Below are 15,660 nucleotides of genomic sequence, written 5' to 3'. Positions count from 1 at the left end.
ACAGAAATTATTTTTGGAGCAGCACAAATAATTTGTGTGGCATCAGATTTGATGCAGAACAGCTGATTGTTCTGTAAATAGTTTGAAATGTTTGTTTAAAAAACGCCTTGGCTGCATTTTTAGGTAAACAGCTGCAAAAAATGTTGTTGTTTGCATAAATCAGTTATTTTTTTGAAGTAACTATATAATTAATTGCCCAACATTGGTCATTATTTACTGTATTTGCAGACAGAGTTACCGACTCTCTCCCAGACCACAGACTCATAATATAAGTCAGAGCTTTATAGAAAAGAAATAAATAAAGTTGTGTTTTCAAAATTGGAGTTCAAGTTATTTTTCCTTCCAATAGTGTTAACATAACAAGATTTGTTTACATTTTCATTGTAAGTGGGCTAAAGCAGTTAATTAAAAGTAGTCTAACATAAATGCTGTAATTTGATTATTTTAATAAATATGTAACTTGGATGGATTGGATGCTGGCGTGACCACAGTGCACACGTCTGCTGTCGCTCACAGTGGTCCAAGGGACGCTCAGGGAGTTTGTGCGTTCGCTCAGACACGTGAAACATTAGAGGGAACATTGCCTCCATCTTAACTCTGAACATAGCCTGCTCCTGAGGTCTGTGCCACCAAGCAGGATTTCCTCTTATCCAGGTAACTTAAGCCTGGATTTTCTGGGGATGGTTCAGAATGGTTCTTGTTCTGTGCAGGTCAGAGATCAACAGGAATACAACAATATAACAAAGCATGAACTCACTTTACAATGAAAGGCAACAGGACTATACTAAGAAGTGAGCACAGAGAGGGGGGTTTGGCTGAACCACACCTGTGCAGCCTAAACAAGACTTCAGCACAGCTGAGAGGCAAAGCTGAGGGAGAATCACAGGCTTGTTGAGCTTGGTAGGAAGTGAATATTGTGCAAATGAAAGGCTTCTTCTCTGTTCCAGCTGCCAGCGGTCGTCATCGTCCTCCTCCTCGCTCCTGCGTTGACCAGCTGCACGGAGCTCATCCAGCCGAGGGACTGCAGCGACATCCGCCGCCAGGACAGAAGCCAAAGCAGCGGCGTGTACACCATCTATCCCCTTGGAGAAAGGTCTGCGGTGCAGGTACAGTCCACCCTCTCTGGGACTCTGGGTCCTGTTCATGTCCACGTCTTTAAGCAGCTAGAGTGTGACAGGTGTTTGTGTGCAGGTGTACTGTGACATGGACTCAGAAGGAGGAGGCTGGACGGTGAGTGCTTGTAACTAAAAAGTGTCAGCGCGGGAACATTTAACAGGAGCACTGCTGTAAATCCAGATCTGTGCTCCCTGAAACCAGAGATGTTTCTGCTGCCTCCTCCCCCAGGTGTTCCAGAGGAGGATGGACGGCACGGTGAACTTCTACAGACCCTGGGATCAATACAAGATGGGCTTTGGTGACGCTGCTGGAGAGTACTGGCTCGGTGAGAGTTTTATTGGATGATCTGCAGCTCTGTACCAAACAGCCCTGCATGTTTCTGACTGTGTGCTTGTGTGTGAATGTAGGTCTCGATGTGATCAACATTATGACATCCAAGCAAAAGAGTGAGCTGCTGGTGGACATGGAGGACTTTGAAGGGAAGAAAGTGTTCGCTCGTTACTCTTCATTTAAGGTGGATGCTGAATGTGACGGATACAAACTGACTGTTACTGGATTCAAGGACGGAGGCGCAGGTGAGTGAAGTGGCACAGGGTCAGTGTAGCATCAGAATAGAATAGAATAGAATACGCCTTTATTGTCATTGTACATGTACAATGACACAAATGAACAGAAAAGATCAACAAAGAAGAGGAATGGGTAGAATGGAACAGGTGGTGGGCGGGGTTTGAGGGGTCGCCTGTGAGTCTCTGAGACAGGAGGATCTGGCGATGGCCTCCAGGAGTGTCAGAGGGCAGCCAATGATATTGTGGGCAGTGTTAATGACCCTCTGTGCAGCCTCCCTGTTCTCAGTCGTGGCCCCTGAGTACCAAACACCAGGCAGGATGATATGCAGACGACACCCAGCTCTATCTGTCCATGAAGCCAGATAACACACACCAATGAGTTAAACTGCAGGAATGTCTTAAAGACATAAAGACCTGGATGGCCGCTAACTTTCTGCTTCTTCATTCAGATCAAACTGAGGTTATTGTACTCGGCCCTGAAAAGCTTAGAAATATGGTATCTAACCAGATTCTTACTCTGGATGGCATTACCTTGGCCTCCAGTAACGATGTGAGGAACCTTGGAGTCATTTTTGACCAGGACATGTCCTTCAACGCACATATTAAACAAATATGTAAGCCTGCTTTCTTCCATTTGTGCAACATCTCTAAAGTTAGAAATATCCTGTCTCAGAGTGACGCTGAAAAACTAGTTCATGCATTTATTACTTCCAGGCTGGACGACTGTAATTCATTATTATCAGGAAGTCCTAAAAACTCCCTGAAAAGCCTTCAGCTGATCCAAAATGCTGCAGCAAGAGTCCTGACAGGGACTAGAAAGAGAGAGCAGATTTCTCCTGTTTTGGCTTCCTGTTAAATCCAGAATTCAAAATCCTGCTCCTTACATACAAGGTCTTAAATAATCAGGCCCCATCTTATCTTAATGACCTTGTAGTACCATATCACCCTATTAGAGCACTTCGCTCTCGCTCTGCAGGCCTACTTGTTGTTCCTAGAGTATTTAAAAGTAGAATGGGAGGCAGAGCCTTCAGTTTCCAGGCCCTCTTCTGTGGAACCAGCTTCCATCACTGTCCTCTGCTCTCATTTCTTCAGTTTTCACTGAGCTTTCAAAGATGACATGAGGAGGCTGCTGTTTATTCAGATCTTATTTTATTCATTTTGAGATGATTATTAAAAATCAACAGTTTATTGCAGTGGTTTCTTTTCACGATGTGAGAAACCTGAAGAATTAGCTCGACAGATAAGCGCTGATTCAGTTTCCCATGTTTCAGTTTCTGAGTCAATTATTACAGAAAAAGGACTAAAATCAAGACTTTGGATGTTGTCAGGACCATAGACACACCTGCAGTTTAACTACTTGGCTTGTCTGATGTGCCTTCAGGGATAAATAAAGCTGGTGTCAGCTACATACCAATGAAAATGACTTTACTGTGTGACGAAGTCTCCCAGTTCACATGAACAAACTGGAGTCTGTCAACCACATATGATTCAAACTGTGCACCTGCTGCTTTTTACTCCCCAGTATGAGTCCAGTCTGTGTCATGGCCCACTGAAAACACTCCCGGTACACATGCAGACCAGTCTGACTGGGATTAGTGGTAATTTTGTGATTGTTCATCTGTGTTTCTGCAGGAGATGCCCTGAGTACTCACAACGGACAGAAGTTCACTACATTTGACAAAGACCAGGACAGCTGGTCAGGGAACTGTGCAAAATTATATCTGGGGGCGTTCTGGTACAACGCCTGTCACCATACAAACCCTAATGGGGTTTATCGTTGGGGGGCAGATGGTACTATCTTTGCTGTTGGAGTGGCCTGGCACCAGTGGAAAGGTTATGACTACTCCCTGAAGACCATCAGCATGAAGATCCGTCCTGTGCAGTAACTCTGCAGGACAAACACAGCAGAACATTTCGTGTTGATCTCTTTTCTTTCCTTTATCATGTAATTCCAGAGAATCTTTAACTTTCAGAGTCCGTCGAAGATGTAAATATTTCAGAAGAGCCGTCAGAGTGTGAGTGAGCTGCTGCCTGCAGGTGGAGTGAAATGATGGACAGAGACCAGTATGAGCTGATGTAGTTCACCTGTATGAGAGCAGCTGCAATGAACACGTTCCTCCTCTAGAGGTCTCTGCTGTGAGTCTCGGTCCACTGAGTGCATGTGTGTGCTTTCTGGAGGACCCGGACTCCACGTTGAGCCACACTGTGTCAGGATGTTACTGCTAGTTTAGGTTGGGATGTTGTCGGCTGTCTCAGAAGCTCTCGGTTGGTCCAGATGTTCCTCAGTCTGCAGCTCAGCACACTCAGATTTAACGTCTCACTGACTGTTTGGTGGAGGTCTGATAGCTGGTGTGAATCATTATCTGCTGTATCCTGATAATAAATGAGAAGCAAACAGCTGAGGTGTTCTCGTGGTCTTTGTGTGTTTCTGTCTGGATTCTGGAGCCGCCCTCACACTAAAGCTCCACCTGCTTCAGGGTGAAGACACTGATATTAATATTCAGTATTTCTATACCTAAAGTTACACAACTGGATTTTACTTGTGAGAAGTTCATACTGAGCTTTTGTCTCAGAAACAAGCAGAGCGAGTGCATGTACAGCACATCTACAAAGTATTCACAGATGCTTGTTGTTCCAAAATGGAGTCAATTCACTAAGTTCTACCCACAATTTATTGAAATGAAAACACAAACTATGACATGTACATAAGCATTCACAGTCTTTCAGAGGTGAGCTCAAGCGTTTCCACTGATCTGCGTCGATCTGTGGAAGCAACGCCCCAACACAGGAAGTGTTGTCCCGCCTCTGATCCTACGAGTATTACCCAGCAGGCAGTGCGGTGCTCGGGTGGAGCCAATTCAATTCAATTTATTTATACAGCGCCAAATCACAACAACATTCGCCTCAAGGTGCTTTATATTGTACAGCAGGCCCTACAATAATACATACAGAGAAAACCCAACACTCATATGACCCCCTATAAGCAAGCACTTTGGCAACAGTGGGAAAGGAAAACTCCCTTTGAACAGGAAGAAGCCTGTTACCAGGCAGGTAGAGAGAAGGAAGATGGGACAAAAGACTTGCTGAAGGATAGAATATAGTAAAATAAAGATACATGTACTGCTAATAAAATTCGGCTCATGAGATCTGCAAACCACGACATTCTGTTTATTTACATTTTACATCTTACCAAATGTTTCAGAATTGGGGTTTTATGGGATATAAACTTGCTCGCTAAAACGACCGCAGCTAATGGGCTCAGTCACATCCTGTTTCTGCAGCCAGAGCAGCTCCGGCTTTGCTCTTGTGAGGTTCTGCTGCCTGGAATCATAGAAAGCGAGATTTTCCTTGTTTTGCACTTTACTGCAAGTCACTCTGAACAAAGCTCCCTATTAAATGTTTAAACCGCGATCAAAGTGGATCAAAGTGGGTCACGCTACTGAGGTCACCTGACGCCGGACCGAAGTGTAGACCCGTTAAACAACGTTAGCGTAGCCACTTAAATCAGTTTAAATGCAGGCAATTTTTCCCTCCAATTATTCGAGCACAATATACGCACTTGAATATAAAATCATTATGGGACTGACGAGTAACCATGACAACATATTGGCTTTGCACCAACCAAGCTGGCTTTTTAAAGATGCTGTTGGACAGGCATTCAAAAACTCACCAGCCTCTGCCCTTTCCAACAAAACAACATAGATTTTATACATTCGTACATTTCCCCCTCCAAAACGATTCTGCAAATCCTGCATCGGCACTCTTTGGAACATTTAAACCAACCGAGAGGCTTGTCTCTTGTCTCTCCAAGCACATTTCTTTGTTCTGACTGCCTTTTGCTTTTTGCACTGAACAGGTTTTTAATAATGACTCAGAAAACAAAACCTGAAAGGGTCGAGACTCTGCAGGAGACTCGTGCCCCTCCTCACTTATCACACCTGTGGCAATGAGTGAGGAGGGAGAAACTATTCAGAGCTCTCCTCTTACATATTCTATTTTTGACTTGCTAGCAGGTGACACAAAATTGCCACCGCATGGGGGGAGGAAATTGAAGTCAACTTGACAATTTCGAGGAATGAAAAAGATGCTAAACATTTCTGAATATTTGACTTTTGTCATTCTGTGAGGCACAATCATCCATTTCGCTCAAACATCCACAACGCGTCACACATTTTTATGCCTTTGAAATATTTCACACTTGATCTTAAGTGTCTGTGTTCAGTTTTTCATGATTGCCATTCTTCAGCAGTTTCTTTTTTCAGTTCAACACGCCTCAAAGCAAGCTTCCCCCTGGTGTTTCTTAGCACGCCATGCCTGTAAATATTGATTAGAGGCACCCAGCAGCGGCTCGCTTCCTGTTTCACGGCTATGGATTAATTACAGGAAGAAGCCCACAGGCTGCAAATATTCATTAGTTTATAAGACAAAAGTTTTAATTAAAACACAGAGATGATAAGAGTCTGTCCTGATAGACGTCACCTTCAAAGTATTCCAGGACATCTATGGTCTCTGTGAGTTCGTGTAGTTGGAGCTTTCTTAACAAAAGCAAACTGAGAGGAAACTGCAGGACGCCTCCACGCGGATGCACCTGACCGCTAGAAGGAGCAGCCTCGAATTATTTTAACTCATCTGTTCACCTCTTCTGTAAGGACTCCATTTTTATAATTATTATGTCAGCGTGATGGCTTTTAGGAGTTAACCCCACCATCAGGTGATGTGTCACTCTTTAAAGTGACCCCGAAGAAGCTGATCGTTTTGGCTTTACCAAACACTTCACAGACAGTTTAGATCAGGGGTAGGCAACTCCAGGCCTCGAGTGCCAGTGTCCTGCAGGTTTTAGATGTGTCCTTGATCCAACACAGCTGATTCAAATGGCTAAATGACCTCCTCAACATGTCTTGAAGTTCTCCAGAGGCCTGATAATGAACTAATCATTTGATTCAGGTGTGTTGACCCAGGGTGAGATCTAACACCTGCAGGACACCGGCACTCGAGGCCTGGAGTTGCCCACCCCTGGTTTAGATCCTCTTTGTTTGAGGGCACAAGAAAAGGAAACTTTAGAAATGCATAGTCATACGTTTCTACTCTGATATGTGATCATCAGTCACCTTGACATCGAGCGTTGTCATAATATTTTCGAGTTACACCCAACGATGCTCATATGTGTGGACATGCAGAGGGCAGGATGCACCGGAGACCGATAATCCGCTGTGGTGACCTCCAAAGGGGGCAAACAAAAGAAGATTACAATTCGGGGATAAGTACACTTATCTTTGCATTTCATCCAAATTGCAACTGTACAAAGTGCTGTACAAATAAAATGATTATCTTATTAAAATGGGAAATATGTCAGTTTCATAGGGTTTAAAAATCTGGCATTTGGTCTTCCATTTGCAGACTACACACACATGAACTTACTGTCTCAATATAGAATTTGATATATAATTTAGCTAAAAAAAATTAAATAGGATCAATGTCAGAAGGCCAAGTTAGATGAACGTGTTTATTTTGAATGCACATGAACTTAACAGTGTGCTGTAGAGCTCCCAATAATTCAAACACACTTTATACAACTTTAGTTTGGAAAAAAGCAAAAAGGTTCCTCTAACTGTGCAGTGTATGGGGCACAAAAGCATATTTATGTCCTGTTTCTAATAATCATTCTAAATACTACGTGCAAATATTCCTGACTAAAAAAGAAAAGTCATAGGCAAAGTTAGGAATTCTTGAAATATTTAGGACGTGTTCTGACAGACAGAAACTCTGGTATTGTGCCCCATACACCGCACAGTTACATGAAATCTGGTTTTATTGACGTTTGAACAACAACCCAGATCAAGAACAGTGACTGGGAGTCTCAATCACAGCTGCCCAGAAATATACAACAGCACAACTAATAAAAAATACTTTAGGGTAAAATGATGGTGTAGTAATTTTTAATATTTATGAGGCCTTTATTCTAAAACAGACAAACAGCATCTGACCCTTTCGTAGCTGGCAGAAAGTCTCGTGGAAGTTTCTGCCTTTATTATAACACGATTTATTAAAATGTAAATGTTTTCTTTCCCTCACAGAGGACCCGAGGAAATCCCTCCCCAGCAAATTTAATTGAAAGCACCACGTCTGACTCTGCTGCTTAAGCCCAACTTCTTTCTCCAGCCTTGTGAAGTGTGGAAATGCCTTGATGTGTGTTTTGTACACTTGCATTTGCCGCCACGCACCCGTTTGTGCACACAGAGCAGCCGTGAACACTAATGAAGCAGATTCCCTGAACCGTGATGGCAAAATCAAATCCCAAAAAAGAAAAAAAAGGACAAATCTGTGATGTAGTGGGAGGCGTTTCCCTGACAGCTCAGTTCATTTATCACAAGGCTGGTGGAGAGGACGTTTTAATTACCTACACACATCATGAAGAGGCGACGAGGAAGAATGGTGAAATTTGGGAGGGACGAAGGATGAGATGGAGAAAAAGAGAGTGATGGGAAAGAAGGAGGAGGGATAGAAAGATAAAAGAAAGAGGAGAGCTGGTGGTCTGTGTGTTTGTGAGGAGGGATAATTGAGCTTTTTCATCCACATTGCCAATGACAGGTGTGACATTTAGCATTGGAGCACACACTCTTCTATCTGTGTGTGTGTGTGTGTGTGTACAAGTGCTTTCTCCTCTATATTCAATATCCATAAAACACACACAAAAACACCTGCTCCAACCTTTTATTCTGATAACTAATGGGCAGGAAGCTAAGATGTGTGTGTGTGTTCCTCTGCCGCACACACTCCTGTTTACCATGCTTACAGGGACCCGATTTGACCAGAAAGACATTTACCATCGATGCACGGAGAACTTTTAAATCAGTCGTGTCATTTAAACCCTTCAAAGCTTCAAATATTCTATTAGCTCGCTCTTGTTCTGAACAGTATGTAGTCGGCTCACAGTGGGAGGTTCTCCATCGCAGCTAAGCCGAGCTCTGGGCTTGAAATAGATCTGTCAGCGCGGTCTGTAAGATCTGTGTTGAGTTAGCGGCTGCTTGACAAGATGCTTAAAGTTCACTTCGGAGTTCAAGTCAGCATCTTTTTTGTTTTTAATAAATAGACGTTTGCAGACTAAGGGAGTGTGCACGCAGTAAAAGACGAGTGGCCATGTCCCAACCTGGGAGCGCAGACTGTCAGTTGAAATAAAGACGTTAGCGTCAGATGAATGAAACTGTAAAGCAATGCAATTGAGGTGACCACAAATGGAACATGCATTCTTTCTAATGGCGAGCAGGGGGTAACGCCGCTGGCTGCATAGGGAAGTCTGACCTTGAAAACTCTTTTGTGGTCTCAGTGTCTTGTTTTGAGATGCTACATTTGACCCTCTTAGTGTTTACAATTGCATAATGCACAAGTCTCTATCAATGAAAGAAAAGAACAGGAAGCAAAGTGATGCAGCTCTTCCCTGGGTGTTGTCTTTAGCCTCTCAACATCTCTGCAGACTACCTGCACATCCACGGGTCTCATACTAACGAGCACGACGTATAATTTAACTGCCGGGGTTCTCCTCGTGATCAGAATACGATGGTGGTGCACAGAGCGTATAAAATGCAAATGCGGAGCTCCTGAACGCCCCTCGCTGCTTAGCTGCTGCTCACCTGCCAAGGTGCTATGTAAATGAAGCCAATCAGAGGGCCTGGGAGCAACTTTACAGCCAGAATCGCAAACCTATCAGATCCCATCCGAGGCCTAAAGCACGAGGGCGACACTGCAGTGATGGCAGGAATGAAAAACATCAGGCACATTCCACATATTAAGCTTTTATTTTTTTCAATGAAGACTTGGTCGGCCTTCATTATGATGTATGTTGATAGCAGCTGTCAGCTTGGCTGTCACTACAGCTGGATACTATTTATCACTCCAACCACGAGCAGAGCGAGGGCGAAGCCATCTAAATGAAATCTACCAACTACATTATTCATGCAAAACAGTTTACCACGTTTCCCTGCTGGCATTAATCTTAGTGACAAAAATGGAAAGTGTGTATTGTTGTAAATATCATCGAGCTGATGAAATAGGTCGCGTGAGAATGAAGTCTTCAAAGAGAAATTACGGCTGTGGAGCTGGTCGTTTTCACCGATCACCAGTTTACCTGTTCTTTTTATTTACCTCTTCATCAAAGCTGTCAGCTGAACAACTCAAAAGTATCAAAGTTCTCAAAATAACGGTGGAACCGTTCGAGGCAAAAGTGGCTCCCAGGTTGGAAGACGGTACGTTTTCTAAATCGAGTCGTTGGGCATGAACTTATTTCCAAGGTTGAATTTCTGACACGGAATTAATCAGCATTTCACTTTAATTTGCCGTGTTTGAGATAATGAAAGAACATGACATCAATTTCTTTAATCTCATCTGCACAAATTAGGCGTTTGTATCTCATTTGGGGTCTTTATCATCTTATCACTTTGTCTTCATCTTCATCTCTGTGGAAATAAACTGGGGGGACTTGTAACAGCTGATAATGAGCTTAAATAAGCATCAGATGATACAGCCTGACAAAACAGGATAAGAATATTCCTCTGAGTGGAAAGTAATTTTGATCGTCGGCCTCTCGAGCACAAAGAAAAGCTCAAATGAGGACTGAAACTTTCCCAATATTTAGTATTTCATGAGCGCTCTGTTGCTTCCCATTGGCTCAGCTGTGTGTGTGTGTGTGTGTGTGTGTGTGTGTGTTTCTATCCATCTGTGGACCGTGTGATGGGAGATGCAAAGCGGGGACCGTTTTCCAGCCCCATGTTGGTCACGCTTTAAATACCATTAAAATCATGTGACGCCCTCTGGTGAAGTTAGTGAGTGTTTGAGTGCTCAGCAGCTCCTCCACAGGCCAAAGACGGTATTTCAAGTACCAAATCCACTGTTTAAACACAAGTTGCTTCAGGGAGTCTGGGCTATTTAACAGAATATTAGCTGAAAAAAACCCATCAGCCTTTTAAGGCTCAACTGTTGTATATCCTCTATCTTGTTTCACACTTCAGATTACACAGAAACCTCACAAATCCACTTTGTAGCCTTCAGAAATGCTTTAATTTTTCATGGCACAGATTCATCCAGGTGCTGGAAATGTTCCTCACAGCTGCTGCAGACGTTTCCTGTTCAGGTTGAGATTAGGGGACGGTGGGTGTCATTTGAGTTTTGTGTCACAGAGTATTATATTATTGGATGCAGGCATCAGGAGATAGCACACTGTGGACACAAAGGGACGGACACGGTCAGCAACAACACTCAGGTAGGCTGCGGCTTTTAAATGGTGCTCAGTTGGTACTGTGCTGGTGGAACACACTATTACACCACCACATGGTTGGATGTATTCACACTTTAATACAGTTTATGACTAAATCTGACCCTACCATTCAAAGGTGGCAGCTACTGAGACTCATCCGACCTGACAATCAATCTTCTTTTGTCCAGTTTTTGTGAGCCTGTGCAAACTGCAGCCTCAGTTTCCTGTTCTGAGCTGACAGCAGTGCACCCAGTGTGGTCCCCTGCCGCTGTAGCCCATCTGCTTCAGGATTTGATGTGTTGTGTGTTCAGAGATGCTCTTCTGCACAGCTTGGTTGCAACAACAAGTTACTTGAGTTCCTGTTACGTTCCTATGAACTCATTCTCCTCTGACCTCTGGTGTCAACACGACATATTTGCCCAGAGAACCGCTCCTCCCTCGATAGTTTCTCTTTCTCTGTGGACCTGAGAGATGACCGTGTGGGGCAATCCCAGTATAAATATTAACGTGCTGGGATCACCACACTCAAACTCACGTAAATCACCTTTCTTCTGACGCTCAGTTTGAACTTCATTAGGTCTCCTTGACCATGTCTACATGCATCAAGTTGTTTCCATACGACTGCTCAGCTACACAGGTCAACCTAATAATGTGAGGAGTGTATTTAAATTTCAGTAAAACAGGAGAAGAAGAAGGAGAAACAACACCAAGAAAAGAAACAATTTCCTTTCATTTTAATTTAACACATAAAGTTTGGATCAGTTTTTAAATGCACAGGACTGTAATCTCAGCGTGAGAATGTGTGTGTGTGTGTTCAAGCTGCACATACAGTGGAAGAACATTCAGTCACACTGGAACGTGAGTGAAAAGTATATATAAGAATAAAAGAATAATAATGTAAGGCTGTGTACATCACTGCATTTGTGCATACATTTTAATATGAATTACAACAGTCCCTGCTGTTAGAGTGAGTGTGCATGTGTGCATGTGTGCATGTGTGTGTGTGTGTGTGCATGTGTGCATGTGTGCATGTGTGTGTGTGTGTGTGCATGTGTGTGTGCCTGTGTGTGTGTGTGTGTGTGTGTGTGTGTGTGTGTGTGTGTGTGTGTGCATGTGTGTGTGTGTGTGTGTGCATGTGTGTGTGTGTGTGTGTGTGTGTGTGCAGAGAGGGCCACAGCTGTGGTGGTCCAGGCGCTTTGCTGTGCCTGGAACAAAGCCTGTTCCAGTAAGAGTTGAATGTGGGACTGGGACAAATGTCTCTCTCTGCTGAGCCTGCAGTGAGTCTACGTGAAGCGACGTTTGGGTCGCAGCCACGATGAAATGAAGCTGTTTAGCCCGCAGTCGGCAGCAACCATGTCTGTATGCAACAGCATCTCTAAGGTCCTGCAGCGTCTGGAGGAACGTTTTAGACAACAAAGGCAGGATTTTTGCATTCATAGTCTTTTGATATTATTTGTTTTATTCTTTCGGAGTTTGCAGCATGTTTGCAAAGTTCGGTTTGATGAAAGACGCCGACTCAGCTGAAAAACATGCCGATATTTACTATGGTCAGAAAAAACATTACAAATTCTGAGTCCTGTATAATTTAACTGCTGGGGTTCTCTTTGAGTTCTGAAAAGCCATCTCGACTACAGACCACACAAAGCGAGCTGAATTGTGTCACCACCGTTTTGTTGTGATGTTTTGTGTCATTCAAAGATTTCTCTCCAAGGAAAAAAATCTGTTTTTTTTTAAGACAACTTGAAAAAAATGGCAAAAAACTCATATTTTGCACAGTTGGATCTTAACAAGGTTCAGAGTAGAGCTTCATCATGCAACAAGAAGAACGGGGAGTGAGACAAAACATTTTTTTGAGCATGAAATTAATTGAAAGCAACATTTAAACTGAGGCTGTTTTACAGCTGATCAACAGTTTAAGAGCACATGCCTTTAAAATACTAAATCTGTGCAAAAATGTGGATTCATTGTCATTTTCTGTCGGTTTCTTCTTGTTGCACGCTGAAGTGCTACTTGGAACCTTGTTAAGATCCAACCATGCAAAATCGCTAGCTCTCCATACTAAATATGTGATAAAATGCGTGTTATTGAATAACTTTATGCTGGTGTTTGAAAGTTGAGCTGAACAATAATAAATCTGAGCTTCATGTGCACGATGGAGCTTTGTGTCCCTGCTGTGACCCCGTTACAAGTGCATGTGTGCTTTGTTTGCCTCAGTAAGGCGTCCGTGTCTGTGCTCATATCAGTGCCAACGCAGCAGATCAAGTACTAAGTATGTGGAGGATTAGAAGGATTTAGTTTGGATTTACTGTTTGTAGGCAGTCAACAGTAGCTTTCAGTATAGACGTGAGTCTGCGGGAGCCCAGAAGGGACATAAAGCACGGTATGGATTTGATCTTTGAACGTCAAGCACAAGCTAGTGGACATTTTCCATTGACTATTTTCTCCCTCTCTCATTCACATGTTGGAGATTTTCAACACTGAGGATGCAATAAAAAGATTTTCTTTTGTATGTATGTGAAATGATATTAATGCCAGCATCTACAGCAGCAGAGGCCTCGAGTCTGTGCTGCAGCGTATATATGATAATGAGTTTTAATGAGTCGCTAATGAAAAGAAACCAAAACACGCTGCGTATTTGAGCAGATGCGCTGAATTTCTGGTGTAATTTTTCACGCTTGACCTTTGAGTCATTCTCGTTCAACATTCGACACAAATGGTTATGAGGACGAAATGCATCCAGTGATTAATAATGTAGGGTCTGAAGAGGCAGACAATTTCAATTACCATCACAGTAATGGGCTCATTTGGAGTCTGTGTTTACGGTTAGGTCAGCGGGGCCTCTGTCGGGGCAGGTGGAGTGTGGATGTGGGAAAACATAAACATCATTATTACAGACAGGTTGGTTTACTGCTGCATTCAAATGTTTTGGGGATTGAGGTTCAGCAGGATGATTCCCCATGTTAACGATCTGTTCTATTTTCTCACCTGTGCTTATACAGGTGAGTGCTGAACGTCAGAGACACAGCAGTGAGCAGGTCAGCTGATCACGTAGGCTTTCCACCAAGTAGACAGGTGAGTCGCCCACCTGCCCAATCATATTTTTAACCCCGTAAATGGATTTTGTGTTTTAGCTTTTCAGTGAGAGAGCTGCACGCTCTCGCAGCTTCTTTTGTGAAATCACAGCTCGATGGTTCGTTTATTCTGCATATGCACTGAGAAAATGCAAGAAAGACTGCTGTCAGGATGTGACAGTCGGATACGAAAAGTACAACCAGCCCTGAGGCACGGACTCCATTAGACCCCTGAAGATGTGCTGGGGTATCTGCACTAATGTTAGCAACAGATGCTTTAAGTCCTGTAAGGCCATGTCAACACCACAAACTCAGTGTTGTGCTCCCCAGCCGTTCCTGAACCATGTTTGTTTTGTGTGGCGTTATTCTTGTGCCACTATTCTGAGCACACGTAAAAGAAATTTGCAGGTGCAAGTGGAGAAATTTATTTTGAGCGAAGAAAAGCAAAATTTGAGTGAACAAAATTCATTCCTGCGTGCAAAAACTGTATTTCAGTGTTTGCTATTATCCACACACACACACACACACACACACACACACACACACACACACACACACACACACACACACACACACACACACACACACACACACACACACACACACACACAATAGCAGCCCCTCGCGCTCTCAACATTTCTGCCCGTGCGCGCTCAACTCTTTCTCTACACAGTTATATTTGTGCCACAAAACCAGCCAATCACAGACTTGGATGCAAAAAAAATCTGATTGGCTGTTCTGGTCTCCAATCAGTTCAAAATGACGAAATGCAACATCCCAGAATGCATTTTGTCCAAAACTCAATCGAGGCAGTGGCGGAGGAACGCAGAGTGGCAGAGTTTGAAATATTCCTCTTTCTGCGTCACAAAATAAACTTATAAGATATTTTCAGGCGAGAATGTTTCTGTGTAAACTTCAAATATCTGCTCGATTCATCAGGACATCACATATTTGCATAAGTGCTCTGACGTTTTCGGAGATGCCTGTTACCCACCAGCTGACCAGTGATGACCTGTGTCACACCCGACCAGCCACATGATGAAAAAGAAAACATGGCCTTGCTATCAGAACCAGCATGTTTGAGCTACAGCAGCTCGTATCTTGGAACCAACCCCACGGGCCAGCATTCGCTCCCCGCATGGATCAGTGCGTCTTGGCTGCACGTGATCTTGTCACTGGTTCTCCACAATTCCTTCCTCGGATACTGACCCCTGCAGACCAGATGGTCTGACCCAAATGGTCAAACTCAAATCCTTAGTCTTGCCCATGTTTTCCTGCTTCTAACACCAACGTTGCAGACAAAATGTTCCCTTGCTCCGTGATATATCCCACCCACTAACAGGTGCCATGAAAAAGAAGAGAGTTATGCACCTCACCTGTCAGTGGTGTCCCACTGTTGATGCTTCTATGGAAAACTTGAGCACAGGTTTTCTGTGTTAACGGCTGAAGTGATTTGAACCACAAAAGTCAAAAGTCATCTGAGGTATCTCTGCGTACCGCCTGCCTGTTCCACTTGGGCGATTTGTGACACACCTGCTCAGCCGGCGCTTAACGGCACAACCCGAGAGGAACACGCCGTTGCAATCGGTCGGTGCTTGGTGCCCTTTTCAAGCTGCAGTGAGAACAGACGCCGCTGCCAGCCTCAACCTGCTCCCACTTT

The 15,660-nt window shown here is 43.7% G+C and overlaps 2 protein-coding genes across 4 annotated transcripts in view; one reads left to right on the top strand and one right to left on the bottom strand.

The window, feature by feature from the left end:
* LOC146704043 (microfibril-associated glycoprotein 4-like) overlaps nt 1–4,079 on the top strand; it is a 5,421-nt gene extending 1,342 nt beyond the window's left edge. For both annotated transcript variants that reach the window (XM_085467066.1, XM_085467065.1), the window contains exons 3-7: nt 948–1,106; nt 1,192–1,230; nt 1,345–1,441; nt 1,524–1,691; nt 3,315–4,079. In XM_085467066.1, coding sequence (XP_085323192.1) covers nt 948–1,106; nt 1,192–1,230; nt 1,345–1,441; nt 1,524–1,691; nt 3,315–3,568 — 717 coding nt within the window. In that variant the 3' untranslated portion in view covers nt 3,569–4,079. The remainder of the gene's footprint in view (nt 1–947; nt 1,107–1,191; nt 1,231–1,344; nt 1,442–1,523; nt 1,692–3,314) is intronic.
* The window catches only part of grid1b (glutamate receptor, ionotropic, delta 1b), a 627,414-nt gene that overhangs the window by 233,696 nt on the left and 378,058 nt on the right, over nt 1–15,660 (bottom strand). The window lies entirely within an intron of this gene.

The sequence above is a fragment of the Copadichromis virginalis genome, linkage group LG8 (genome assembly GCF_057382275.1).
Source record: "Copadichromis virginalis isolate Kocher_CV1m ecotype Utaka linkage group LG8, C_Virginalis_male_GT1.1, whole genome shotgun sequence".
NCBI classification, from domain to species: Eukaryota; Metazoa; Chordata; class Actinopteri; order Cichliformes; family Cichlidae; genus Copadichromis; species Copadichromis virginalis.
This window is presented reverse-complemented; position numbering and strand designations above follow the sequence as displayed.